This window comes from Ipomoea nil, unplaced genomic scaffold (assembly GCF_001879475.1).
Source record: "Ipomoea nil cultivar Tokyo-kokei standard unplaced genomic scaffold, Asagao_1.1 scaffold0457, whole genome shotgun sequence".
Lineage (NCBI taxonomy): Eukaryota > Viridiplantae > Streptophyta > Magnoliopsida > Solanales > Convolvulaceae > Ipomoea > Ipomoea nil.
The window spans coordinates 1179566-1192965 of NW_017616885.1; the positions used below are offsets into that span (position 1 = coordinate 1179566).

The 13400-nt window shown below is 35.7% G+C and overlaps 2 protein-coding genes across 2 annotated transcripts; both read right to left on the minus strand.

Moving 5' to 3' along the window:
• Nucleotides 1–7701: 7701 nt before the first annotated feature.
• On the minus strand, nucleotides 7702–9517 carry LOC109172956 (probable indole-3-pyruvate monooxygenase YUCCA8). The gene is made up of 3 exons (XM_019322207.1): nucleotides 9512–9517; nucleotides 7833–8129; nucleotides 7702–7732 (listed from the first exon to the last, which is right to left on the minus strand). Exons 1-3 carry the CDS (start codon nucleotides 9515–9517, stop codon nucleotides 7709–7711), a joined length of 327 nt encoding a protein of 108 aa, XP_019177752.1. The 3' UTR covers nucleotides 7702–7708.
• A 1141-nt stretch (nucleotides 9518–10658) lies between these two features.
• Nucleotides 10659–13237, minus strand: LOC109172975 (33 kDa ribonucleoprotein, chloroplastic). The gene is made up of 4 exons (XM_019322222.1): nucleotides 12629–13237; nucleotides 12328–12429; nucleotides 11137–11445; nucleotides 10659–11048 (listed from the first exon to the last, which is right to left on the minus strand). The coding sequence occupies exons 1-4, from the start codon at nucleotides 13121–13123 to the stop codon at nucleotides 10896–10898; spliced, it is 1059 nt and encodes a 352-aa protein (XP_019177767.1). The 5' UTR covers nucleotides 13124–13237; the 3' UTR covers nucleotides 10659–10895.
• Nucleotides 13238–13400: the final 163 nt, after the last annotated feature.

A 13400-nucleotide genomic window follows, 5' to 3' on the forward strand; every position in this document is an offset into this window, starting at 1 on the left:
ATGCTCATTTTTAGTAGATTCTTTATATTTTATTACATTTTATTTTTTAGTATATTAAGTTAAAATAAAGAGTGAATTCCATTTTTGGTCCTATTGTTATAGGGGTGTTTTCAATTTTAGTCCACTTTAATTAATCTTGCCACATTGCGACCACTGTCATTATAAGTGTTCCACTTTTAGTACACCGTTAATATTTCCGTCAGTTGGTCATTTTAGTCAGTTGTTTTAGTCCACCACTTTTAGTCCACTTTAATTAATCTTGCCACATTGCGACCACTGTTATTATAAGTGTTCCACATTTAATCCACCGTTAATATTTACGTCAGTTGGCCGTGTAATCTAGGGGTATTTTGGTCATTTTATATTTGTCTACACATTTTCCAGGCTTAACCCCCCAAGGTCGCAGCCATGGATCCCGTCTCAAAGAATTTCACCTCCTTCACCATCATCGAGGCCCTCGGCAGTGCCCTCACCAACAAATACTCTGAGGGCATGCCTTGGAACCTCTCAATCTCTCATCCCATTTTTTCATCACCGGTGAGTGGGTAAGTGGTAACCCAAAGCTATACATACACACAAACTAATATATATATATATATATATATATATATATATATATAGAGAGAGAGAGAGAGAGAGAGAGAGAGATGCAAGGCAGAAAGGATACTGTTGAAAACCCCAACGGCGATGGTATCATTGGCAGATGAGGAGGCCCCTACCCGTGGTTCCGCCCGCGGGTACACTACCCACAAGCCTATGTACCTGCGGGTGGGCGGCGGGTAGGGCTCTCCCCACCGTTCCGCCTGCGGGTACATACTCCTGTGCAAAAAGATCCCTTCGGGGATTTTCTTCTCCAAACACAAATTCAAGTCCAAAACATGCCAAATCTCACCCAATACAACAAAATGACTTGAACCCTGGAAAATGCCAAGCAATGGCACAAAGGAACCCTAAACACAAGCTCTAGATATGCAATATCACAAGACAAATGCATAAACCCTCACATTTCATAGCAAAACACAAGTAGAATCCAAGAAATCACATATAGGTAAGCAAAATAGGTTTTGTAGAGCATGGGTTACCTCTTGTAGACCAAAAGCCTTCACTTTACACCACAACAAGCTCCCCACAAGGTTTACTTTCCAAACCCACTTCAAGATTAAACCACAAGATCATAAAGATCCTACCTTTAAGAAAAAAGACAACTAAGATGGAACCAAAAACACAAGATGAACTTAGATCTTACCCTCCTAGATGCCCAAATATGTGAAAGGTTGTATCTTGGAAGTAAATCTTGGAATCTTGACAATGGTCTCAACTTGGCTTGGAGAATAAGCTACACTTCTTTTCTAGAGAGAAGGTGGAGCTAATTTCTAGGAATTGTAAGGAATGAAATGAAGAAGTCTTCTAGGTTAGGTTACAATACTAACTCTTGGTGAAAAGTCAAGAATACTCTTACTAACCCTTAGAAAGTGTAAGAAATAAGGGAACTCCCCTCAAAGCTCAAGGTACAACACAACTTTAAGGTTGACTAGTCAAATACTAGTCCTTGAGTATTAAAAATCGGGATTTTAGGAATTAATTCTTCAAATAAAATAGGATTAATTATTCAATTAACTCATGGATTGAATGTGGATTTTTGGGGTGTCACAAATCTGCTCTGGCATTTGTGCTAAAATCCTCTTGCTCCCGGCTTTGTGATGCAATTTCTGGAAAACCTTCCGCAGCCACTGGACTTCTTTGGTGTGATCTCTTGATCAAAGGCAAAATTAGGGTTTGAATCTTCAATTGATTTTGTGAGTTTTGTATTGAGCTTTAATTTCAGTATGTTCTGATCAATTAGTACGTTTTGTGAGTTTTGTGGGATTGGGCGGAAACGACGGTGCCGTAATCCATGGCGTCCATCTTCTCGAAGAAGAATTAATTGGAGAAGAAGCGGCCGGCGGGATAGGACATCGATCGTTGTTTCTCGGTGCAGTAACACTACCGGAGTTTCTCCATCTTGTGTCAGCACTGCACGGAAATCTTGGCCGGCGACGCGTCGGGGCAGCGGCTCACCACCGTCTCCACTACCGAGTCCTAGTCTAGAAAATTCTTGCTTGGCATCTCCTCCACCACTGCCGCTAAATGAGGAGAACAATAAACATGAAAAGATCAAAATTAGAAAGAACAAAATACCACTGGATTACATGGCCAACTGACGAAAATATTAACGGTGGACTAAAAGTGGAACATTTATAATAATAGTGGTCGCAATGTGGCAAGATTAATTAAGGTGGACTAAAATTGAAAACGTCCATATAACAGTAGGACCAAAAATGTAATTCACTCTAAAATAAATATATAATATACTTTTCAAAAGGTTGAACCCCAATCCCGGCCCGACAGAGCATCTGGGAGACCTTTGCTTAATGGCCACAAGGAACCCCCTCACTTTAAGAGGTTGCTCCTACACTGTCGACGGTGAGACTCGATCCCTGGTTATACTTTTCAAACTTCATCTCTATGACCAGTTGAGCTGTCCATGGGAGCTATAATATACTTAAATATGAGCATGCGGTGTATTAAAGTATGTAGAACTTGTATCAGGGTCTATCTTCATATATGTGAACCTCGGTCGATATATAAGCATTGATGCAATGGCCGCATATAAATAATTACAGTACTGATGTACAATAAATAAAATCTTTGTAAAAATTATTAAACGAGACCAATTATTTGATTAAATTAAGAATAAAATTACATAATGACAAATATTTCTCTCATGAAATTTGAATCTTTAACCATTTTGAATTAAAAGTTGTTACCTCAAAATCTTGTGAGTATGTAGGGACGTAGGGTGCAGGTTACAAGTTATGGTTTGTTTATATTGAGTATATTCCTTGGAGGTGAAAATATTAGCCGTACTATTGAAGGGAAATATTCGAATTGAACTAACGTACGTGTTCTTGCCTTCTTGGAATAATTTTTTATGTCATATTGAAATCACCAAAAGTTGAGGAAGTTGAGTATTGTTGTCTCTATTCTTCGCCAAGTAAACATTACAATTAAACAAGCTCACAATTTAGAACAATTAGTAAAGCGTACAGTTAATTTAACTGTAAATTTAGATGTGCATGGTCTACTGTTAATACAATTATAAAGTCACTAATTTGAATCTTGATCGAGTTAGACTTAAGTCGAAAGTTTAAATATTGAGTAAAATTTTTTTTTTCGAGTAATAGTTAAACTTTACAAGCGTTTTTGAGTACCGAGTCAATTTAAAAGGCAACTAGACCTTAATTTCTAAATTCCAACTAAAAATACTTAATATATTCACACTATAACGTAATAATTATATATAATAATATTTTTTATATTTTCCATTATTTATATTTATAAAAATATTTTATTTTGTAATAAATTGTTTAATATATTGATTAAATTTTTAATAAAAATTAAATAAAAAAAATACTAAAGATAAGTTTACGTACAAGCTTCATATATATTTTGTTTACATTACTTGTGAAATACTGAGTAGCCTTAAGTGGTTTGGACTATCGAGCTAGCGAGCTAGTCCACTAAATTTTGGATTAATTTGTTTGGGTTATCGAGCAAAATGATTTTTATCTTAATCTTAAAATTTTTTTTGTCCTGTTTGGTAAAATAGTTAGCCCATCAGCTAATTTTGGTTTATTTGACCACTATGAACTGTTTGACTTGGTTAAACAATCAATATGAGTGTTTAATTTGAGTAATTAACTTTTTGTAACAACTTATATATTGCTCCAAAATGATAAAATTCAAAACGCTGCTCAAAGTAACTTTTTCGTTCAGCTTTTTGGGAAAGTCATTTTGTATGTAATAAGAGCATCTATATTAGAGGTTTCTTTGGGGTTTTTGAAATAGTGTAAGGTGATGTAGAGGGAAGAGAAGAAGGAGAGAGAATGGCTTTTGCCCCTGCAAACAATGGTTTTTGGAACAGTGCAAAGCTATTGGAAATCATCACCTGCGCGCACAGCATTACAGTCTATTTATATATATATATATATATATATATTTATATTTATATCAGTTTTGCTTTATTTTTTTCCCTTTCCATATTCTCTTTCTTAATCACACTTACAAAAACTCTTCAAAAATCACTATTATGGCTACTCTAAGCGAACATCTAATTTACCAAACACTTTTATACAATTAGCCAATGCTATTAACTAGTCAAAATCACTAATCCAATCAGCTAACAACTATTTACCAAACACAATCTTATCAAGTCAACTCAATAATTTCAGGCTAAGTTTTGTGATTGAGTTTTTAAATTACAGAGTAAGCATAGGTGTGTTTGAAGCCATCCCCACACGTGTGATAATTAAAGATTTTAAGGTTCGTGAGAATGCAGATCAGAGAATGTCACAGATCAGTAACGTAGTATGGGCGGCAATAAAGTAATTAAGAATGTAAGATGTTTGAAAAGGCAACTAATCTTGCATCGGATCATGTGTTTCTTGGATCATGAAAATATATATATTATGATTTATGATATGATATCCTACTACCGATGCTCCTGAGGATCCATTCCTAATATTTAACAATTTTACTAATTAATTCTAATAACTAACTAATTCTTCTCCCTAATAAATAATTAATTATTAATAGAGAATGGAGATTGCCAGCAATGAGTTACAATGCAGGGATTTGTTTCCACAGGATTTGGATTCAGCAATAAATCTATACACTACACACAATTGAAGGATGTGATTTGTTTAAAAGAGGTATTCTATCCAATCATACAACAAAAACGGAAAGAAAGAATAAAATTGCAATTAGGAAACGGAAAGAGATCCTGTTTCTTTTTTTTTTTTTCTTTTTTCTTTTTTTTAAAAAAGATTTTTTTAGCTAATTACCTGTTGGTAACCTGCCACTACAGGTCACTTAGGACAAATTGCATGTTTTACGGTGTTTAGTGACCTAATTGCACTTCTTCTTCTTCTTTTTTTTTTCGTTCAGTGACATAATTGCACTTTCAGGTTACATTCAGGGGTCAATTTGAACCTTATTCCTAAAAAAAAATGAGACACGGACAACAATACAACCAATAGTTATGCCATGGACCTGGGTTCACCTTGCAAGGTTGACCCTGGTTCAAAATGATGCAGTTTGCGCATGTGAAAATAACGGTGCTGTTAGTGACACCGTTTCCACAGCCATTAAATTTTTTTTTTTTTAAATTATTGAAAACAACTCAACGAGTGAATATAGAGTTCTTTAATTATGAATATAGAGTTATGAAATTATGAAGAGTTTTCTCCCAAAATAGTCCCTCGACTATTATTGATTCTCAATTTTGTATTTTGACTTTCAATTGCACTAAATGTGGTCCCTCAATTTTCAAAAACTCACCCAATTAGTCCTCCGTTAGGTTTTCCATCTAATTAGTGTTAAAATGGAGGACATTCTCGTTCGTTTACCTATTATATGCCTAATATACACTAAGAAATAATCGATGGACCAGTTTAGGAAAAACTCCGATTTATTTCATTTTTGTTTATTTTCATTTTTTAGACTCTATAAAATTAGAATTCTATAGATTTTGTTTCTTACAAATATAATAGATAAAATCCCACAGTCCAACCTCAAAATTTTAAACTTTCTCTACAAACATTTTTCTTCTGTCTAAACAAACAAAGCTTTCCTCTATCCTTATAAAATTTTACAATAAGTTTCATAACTTTCATAAATACTCATATACTTTTTATTTGTATCTTTTTATGTTCATATATATATATATATATATATATATATATATATATATATATATATATATATATATATATATATATATATATATCATACAAAAAATTTAATAGACAATCAATCATTATGTATCACATTAAATATTATTTTTATTGTTGAAAATAACATTTTTATTTGTTTTACATACCTTGGTAACAAATTTTGCTTTCAAATTTAAGTTTATTAATATTCATATATAAAATACAAACAAACTTCAAAATGACAAGAACTTGTAATTTTGGTAAAAGATGAGGCTTTATGTTTGGGATTGTCTATTATGTGCTAATTATTTTTGTATTTGGCATTGCAGGCTAAGTTAAGCCAACTTAATTTCCAAAAAAAATTTCAACAGTTTGTCATTAACCGAGAAGTGAAGCGTACTTCTTAGTTCCCAGAAGTGCCAGAAGCACCTCTCTGACCAAGAAGTGCGCCATCGGTCGTGTGACCAAGAAGTAAACTTACCTTCCGGTTACATACGAGAGTTTACATTTCGGCTCAACCGAGAAGTTTACTGGAAAAAGTTACTGTTGGTTTTACGGCGTTCGGGTGCGCCGTTCGACGGGCCAACACTACCGTAAAATACTTAAAATGTTTGTATGAGTGAAAGACTTAGCCTAGTTGAGAGAATAATGTAGTATTATTTCTCTAGGGTTTCGACCGCTCAAGTGCCAGAGAGTTACATGGTGATCCCGTGGGGATATTTATACAAGAGTACAAGATCCATACAAGGAAAGATAGGGCTGACGTAGAGCCATGATCTACAAGGATAATAGGACTGACGTTGAGCCAAAGCAGTTAAGGAATCTGGCTTTCGTGATGCTATAAATACCTAGAATAGTAAAGGAAGTTGCTTGAAAAGAAAGAAGAGAAAAGCAGTTAAGGAATTAGCTTCCGTGATGCCATAAATACCTAGACTAGTAAAGGAAGTTGCTTGGAAAGAAAGAAGAGAAAAGCGAGTCAATAAACTCGACAGAGATCCTCCACAGTAAAAGAAGTATATCTTATTCAAATAAGAGTGAGAGTATATATATATATATATATATATATATATATGGATTTCTGTACGGTTGTGTGTGTCAGGTGCGGTTGCAATCATTATTGCATGGACCATGGTCCACACAATTGTGTGGACTATAAATAAAAAAGTAAATTTTTAATATACTAAGGATACATTATTTATGTACGTAAGGTACATTTTCTAAAAGTACATTTGTAATATACTAAGGGTACATTATTTTATATAATATATATTCAATACAAAAATAATGTACATTCAATACAAAAATAATGTACTTTTAATATATTAAAAATGTACCTAATATTCATGATCCATACAATTGTGTGGACCATGGTCCACACAATAATTTGCCGTGCGGTTGTGAATGAGATAAGAGTTATATTGATCTTGTCAAGATCAACGTCCAAAATTAATTAAATCGAAATCATTCAATTTATAAAAGAGAAAATTTCAATTTTGGTCACATGACTATAGGGGCTTTGTTAATTTCAGCACTTGAGTTTCAAAAGTATCAATTTAGTACCTTGACTATGCAATTTTTATCAATTTTGATCACTCCGGTCAAATTGCCGGCCAAATTTGACCGGAAAACTTTAATACAACATTTAGTCTATAATCTGAGGGATAAAATGGTCTTTTGATCTTTTCTCCTAATTGGTGTTAACCCGGTGCTATATTTGGGGCCTCGCCGTCGGCGCCTGCTTGAAAGAACACGGCGTCCCCTTCGTGATCCTCGAAAGAGCAGACTGCATTGCGTCGTTATGGCAGAGACGCACCTACGACCGCCTGAAACTTCACCTTCCCAAGCAATTCTGCCAGCTCCCCAAATAATGACAACTCCCAAGGAAACCATTTTAATTCATTTCTCAACCTTAATAATGACAACAAAAAGCTTATAGAATAAAATTCTGCTTTGCCTTACATATTAGGCAGTACATGAACCTGAAGAACAATAAGAACAATAAAAAGAGGAAAAATTTATTAGAATTCAACCATGATTTTGCATTAACATCGTCGTTTAGTTGATGGGTTTCTTGCTTACCGAACTGCGGCAAACCATGGAAGGTTTAGCGTCATGGTTGCAAAGATCGAGGGAGATTTCCATGCCGGAATTCCGACAGCCTACGACCAGAACTTTCCTGCCGCGGAAATTCTCGCCGGACTTATAATCGCAGACGTGGATCACTTCGCCACCGAATTCCTTCAGCCCCTCAATCTCAGGCACGACGGACTCCGCATTCTCACCGGTGGCCACGACGAGCCACTGGCAAATATACTCGACTTCTCCGCCGTCAGGGGAGGCCGTCTTGACCCACCACACCTTGCAGGCCTCGTCGTACTTAGCGGAATGCACGCATTCATTGAATCGCGGCTTGATGCCGACGGCGATGCCCCAAATATAGCACCGGGTCAACACCAATTAGGAGAAAAGATCAAAAGACCATTTTATCCCTCAGATTATAGACTAAATGTGTATTAAGGTTTTCCGGTCAAATTTGGCCGGAGTGACCAAAATTGATAAAAATTGCATAGTCAAGATACTAAATTGATACTTTTGAAACTCAAGTGCTGAAATTAACAAAGCCCCTATAGTTATGTGACCAAAATTGAAATTTTCTCATTTATAAAATATACAATTAATCAATTTTTAATCATAAATCAAAACTTAACCGTTCGATTTGGTTCGGCCCAGTTCGAATAACTCGAACAAAAATGCTCACCCCTAAATTCTCTTCCCATACCGACTTTCCCTACCCTCGATTTTTAAAAATATAATATTTTATAATATTAAAAATAAAGTGTAATTAGATTAGATTTCAATTGTGCAAAGTGTAACAAATTAGGATTGAAATCTAGAACCCCAAACTTCCTTTCATGGTACATTTGAGGGTCATCACATACACTTAGTACAGAGAACCAAACAACAAAATTACATTACAATAAGTTGATAGAAGTCATAGAACAGCAAGCTAAGGTGTTATCCCTGAAAGGATGGGGCTTGCAGGACGTCCAAGCAATAAGACTAGTCTAACAATAAGCACTCTCAAGTTAAATCGAAAAGAACCTTTCACTCCTAGACTCATAATAGCTTCAAAGCAAGATCAGATATTGTAAGTGAAAGTATATTGTATAGAATATATTGGCAATATATTTGTTAGGCTAATTAAGTTAGTATTATTAGTTCCTTAATTAATTGTGTCTGGGATTTTTTTAATTCATGAAGACAAAAGATGTGGTTGATATTCATTCAAGCAAAGATAGTTTGTGATGAGCTTTTTCAAGGTAAAGATTTGAGTGGGTGATTTTCCATGATTCAAGGAGACCTTCATGCAAGATTAATTCAAGGTATCAAGTATAAATTGTGATGAATATTCAGAGATTTTTCGAAGTTGAAAAATAGAGAGAAAAGATAATGCCTATATCCCTGCTTTTAATATTGGCCCTGTTTGTTAAATTATTTCAGGCTCAATTTATTATAAATGGCTGTCTAGATTAGGCCTTATTGATAGGTCCAGGAAAGGTAAAAGAAGTACATTAGGCCATAGTTGTTGTATGGAAATCTGTTAAACTTAGGAGAAGTTCTCTGAACTGCGTGAACATATTCTGGTTCTATTTATTTTTCCTGCACTGTTTTTATTATTTATTCTGTTCGTGATACAGTACTAAGTACAAATGGTTAATTTGTTCTAAAAACAAAATAGGAACTAGATAGGATTTCACCTGCATTTAAGAGTCACAAATTACAGTATATCTGAGTCAACATTCGTTGGTGGAATTTACCATTTTGGTGAAAATCATTAAAGATATCTCTACGGAAGTAGAAAGAAGAGTAGCAAGTAGTGGTAATGATTTATGAAAAACATGCATCACGGACTTGTAGATGGCTTTATTTATTTATTTATTTTTTTATGTAAACCACAATGTGGTTCAGGTCTTTTTCTGTCTGTTGTTTTATGATTAAAGCACAAATTTTGATTCACTTGTAATTTGTTTGAATACTAGATTGTTAATGAATTACATCCTAATAGAAAGGATTGAAGAAGAGTGGGGTAGAAGAATTCTAATAATTGAGGGATCATTTTAGGTAAAAATGGCATAATATTGCTCAATAGAGTGGAATGACCTATGCTTTGTACAGTTATGCTGAAAATGGATTTTTGTACTAGGAGTCTAGGAGGGTAAATCTTATGTGGGAATGTATCTCAACTATCAATTATGTCGGTTACATGAAAATTGATGCCCACCCACCCATCCACCCATCTCCCCATTGATTTAACAATGTGATGAAATAATTCTAATAGTCGAGGGGCCATTTTAAGTAAAAATTCATAATTAGAGACTAAATTAAACAACTTTGATAGTCGAAGATCAAAGTAGTGAAATCCTAATAGTCGATGGACCATTTTAAGTAAAAATTGCATAGTTAAGAACTAAATTGAGCAACTTTATTAGTCAAAGACCAAATTGGTGCATTGAAATTCTAATAGTCGAGGGACCAAATTGGGTATTTACTCCACTCCATTTTTCTTTCACATATCCCATTATTCAACTCATGTCATGTCCAAGGTTGTGCTCAGATGATCTATTGACCTCTTCCATGTGGGAGGTTGATCGAGCCTTAGTGGAGGCGTTGTTGACTCTTTGTGCTTCATTAGGTTGAGAAAGTATGTTTGAACAGAGACACAATTCAATTTGTTCCTTTTCAATCTTGCACCACTCTAACTACTCCAATCTCACTGATTGCCGTCAGAGCGATCCCCAAACACATACCCTTTGGTTATTAACTCATTGTTATGGGAAATGGGAACTTTTGTTATACTAAATAGACATAAAGTAATGTCAATGATGACTATATACGAAGTAGGTATGACTTGAAAAGATTTTCCTATCACAAAGTTCATTCAAAAAGAGCATAAAGCATATAAATTGGAAAAACTAAGTGATATATACTACTCCGATCCATATGGTTAAACTCACAAGTACTTCAGTAAGATATAATTTACTTACTTTTAGTTAATGAAAAATGGCAGATAAATGTGTAAGGGATTGATCCAAGAAGCCTGCAAACAGGGATGGGTGAAGAATATAGGAATGTTCATTTCGATTATGCAACTTCTTCCTCTTTCTGGGAGTTCGCGCTTGAAAGAAGTTCACTACTCTGCAGTTCTTTTACAGGATTCGTGTCAACAGCAGCGGGTGAAGAATTAGGCAGTTTTTGAATGGCAATTTTCAATCGCAATGGCCGACCTTCCACCTCCTAAAATGTGTTATAAAGAGAAGATAAATAACAATGATTTCCTTTCTACTTCAACAGAATAAATGGTTAGGTATTTAGTAAACTTTACCACTCCATCCATGGCACTAAGGGCAGATTCCAGCTCTCCAGCAGAAGCAAAAGAGACAAACCCGAACCCACGAGACCTCCCAGTCTCCTTGTCATATATGATCTTTGCATTCAAGACTCCCGGCTGGTCTGCAAAAGCCTCTCGTAGGCCTTGAGAAGTGAGGTTCCAGGAGAGGTTCGATGCATATAATCTGTGAGGACTGTTAAAATTTTCTGGAGAACTGCTCCTCGCCCGTGAGGCTATTACTTCCCTTTCTCCTCCTCTTGGCACCTCGGGGAAGTTCACCTTCGCTGTTCTCCCCCCAACTAGCTGTTTGCCATTAAAAGCATATAGCATGAGGAACAGAAATTAAACCAAAGCTCGGGGGAATCTACGCATTAAAACTTTAAAAGCATATTGAAGCTTGGCAAAAATTAATTCCATTGACATGAAGAACATGAGGGCACCAAGGTGTTTTGGCTGCAAACTTTTTTATTTAATCCCCGTCTTGTGACCCTGGCTGGCAAAGGACCACAAGGAGGTAAACAAGCTTAGGTGGTCAAACTTGAAACCTTGTAGTTACCAAGCTAACAACCCCCCAACTTGGCTGGAGTTATGCCTTGGCTCTAACATTTTTCTTTTAAACCCCACCTTGTGATTTTTGCTGGCAAACCTAGGCAGTCGAACTTGAAACCTTGTGGTTATCAAGCTAACAACCCGACCAACTTGGCTGGGGTTACCCGTTGGCTCTAACATTTTTTGCTTAAACCCCGCCTTGTGACTAACAAGGAGGTAAACTAGCCTACGCAGTTGAACTTGAAACCTTGTGAATACCAAGCTAACAACCCGATCAACTTGGCTGGGGTTACCCCTTGGCTCTAACATTTTTTGTTTAAACCCCGCCTTGTGACTCTAGCTGGCAAACGACTACAATGAGGTAAACCAGCCTAGGCGGTTGAACTCGAAACCTTTTGAATACCAAGCTAACAACCCGACCAACTTGGCCAGGGTTACTCCCTTGTCTGCTAACATTTACTAGTATTTGTAGCTGTAGCTACATTAGTTGCAGAAAGACTACATAGGCAGAAGATAGAGCAATCTTTGCCTTTCAGGATTGATGATTTTCAGAGGCATATGCATTCTAATGTATGAAACCAAGAAGAAGATAAAATGAATGCAGTCTAGCAGCCAAAACATTTGTTCAAGACTTACAGATCCATCAAACATCCGGATAGCCTCAGTTGCTTCTTCAACACTTCCCATTGTAATAAATGCAAATCCTCGACTTCTACCAGTAACTCTATCATAAACAACCTAGAAATTCATTCATTTTACAAGGTCAAAATATCACAGACATAAAAATACAATCTTTACACTAGCAATAGCTAAACATCCACAGCACAAGAATCCCACAAATTGTCAGCATTTATTATTCCACTTCATTATTAAGAATCTTTATTTCTTTTTTTTGTTTTGGCATAAAAAATCAAGAAAAGAGAGCTCAAGAACAGACCTCCACTTTACTAACACGGCCAGCTTCGGAGAAGATTTCAGACAACTGAGAAGAAGTTAGTGAGAAAGGCAAATTCCCAACAAATAATCTCCCGGCTTCAGCTGATTGAGACTCAACACTTCCATTATCACCATCATTATCATCATCTTCTTCTTCTTCTTTTTCAACTTCATCAGTTTCCTCCTCTTCCTGTTCTGCAGCTTCTACCACTTGGGTATCTTCTTCGATGGCCTCAATGCTGTCAGCTGAAGCACAGAAGGTGGCAGTGCGAGTGAGGGCATGGAGATTGGAGAAATAGGCAGTGAGTTTTGGGTGTTTAAAGGGCTTGGGTTTGGAGGGGAAGTGAAGGGGAGTAGTGAGAGAAAAGTGGAGCTGGTGGTGGTCCAATGGAAGATTAGTGTAGAGAGGAAGTGAAGATGGTAATGATGAAGTGGTGGTGAAAGCTACGGCGGTTGTGGCGGTGGTAGCTGCCATTAACGGGGAAGAATTTAACATTGTTGAGCAAAGAATTTTGCAGAATTGATCGGTGAAAATTTGATTTCCACGACGGGAAAGAAAGATAAGGTCGGATAAGTGGGATGGTATTTGGATAGACCAATTTAGAGTTATTCTATTTTATTTTCTTACGCCCGAGAATTATTTTTTTCCTTTTCCCCTTTAGTTTTTTTTTTTTTTTTTTTTTTTTTTTTTTTTTTTTTTTTTTTTTTTTTTTTTTAACATTTTCTTAGACACAATTTAAAATGTAATAGAAAAATATATTAATAGCATTTTC

Excerpts from the sequence above, each read along its gene's own strand:
- LOC109172956 (XM_019322207.1), bottom strand. Across the intron at positions 7,733-7,832 it reads CCATGGTTTGCCGCAGTTCG|GTTCATGTACTGCCTAATAT; the intron begins GTAAGCAAGAAA and ends ATTGTTCTTCAG.
- LOC109172975 (XM_019322222.1), bottom strand. The coding sequence starts at position 13,123 with ATGTTAAATTCTTCCCCGTTAATGGCAGCTACCACCGCCACAACCGCC. Across the intron at positions 12,430-12,628 it reads GCCGTGTTAGTAAAGTGGAG|GTTGTTTATGATAGAGTTAC; the intron begins GTCTGTTCTTGA and ends ATGAATTTCTAG. Across the intron at positions 11,446-12,327 it reads TCCGGATGTTTGATGGATCT|CTAGTTGGGGGGAGAACAGC; the intron begins GTAAGTCTTGAA and ends AATGGCAAACAG.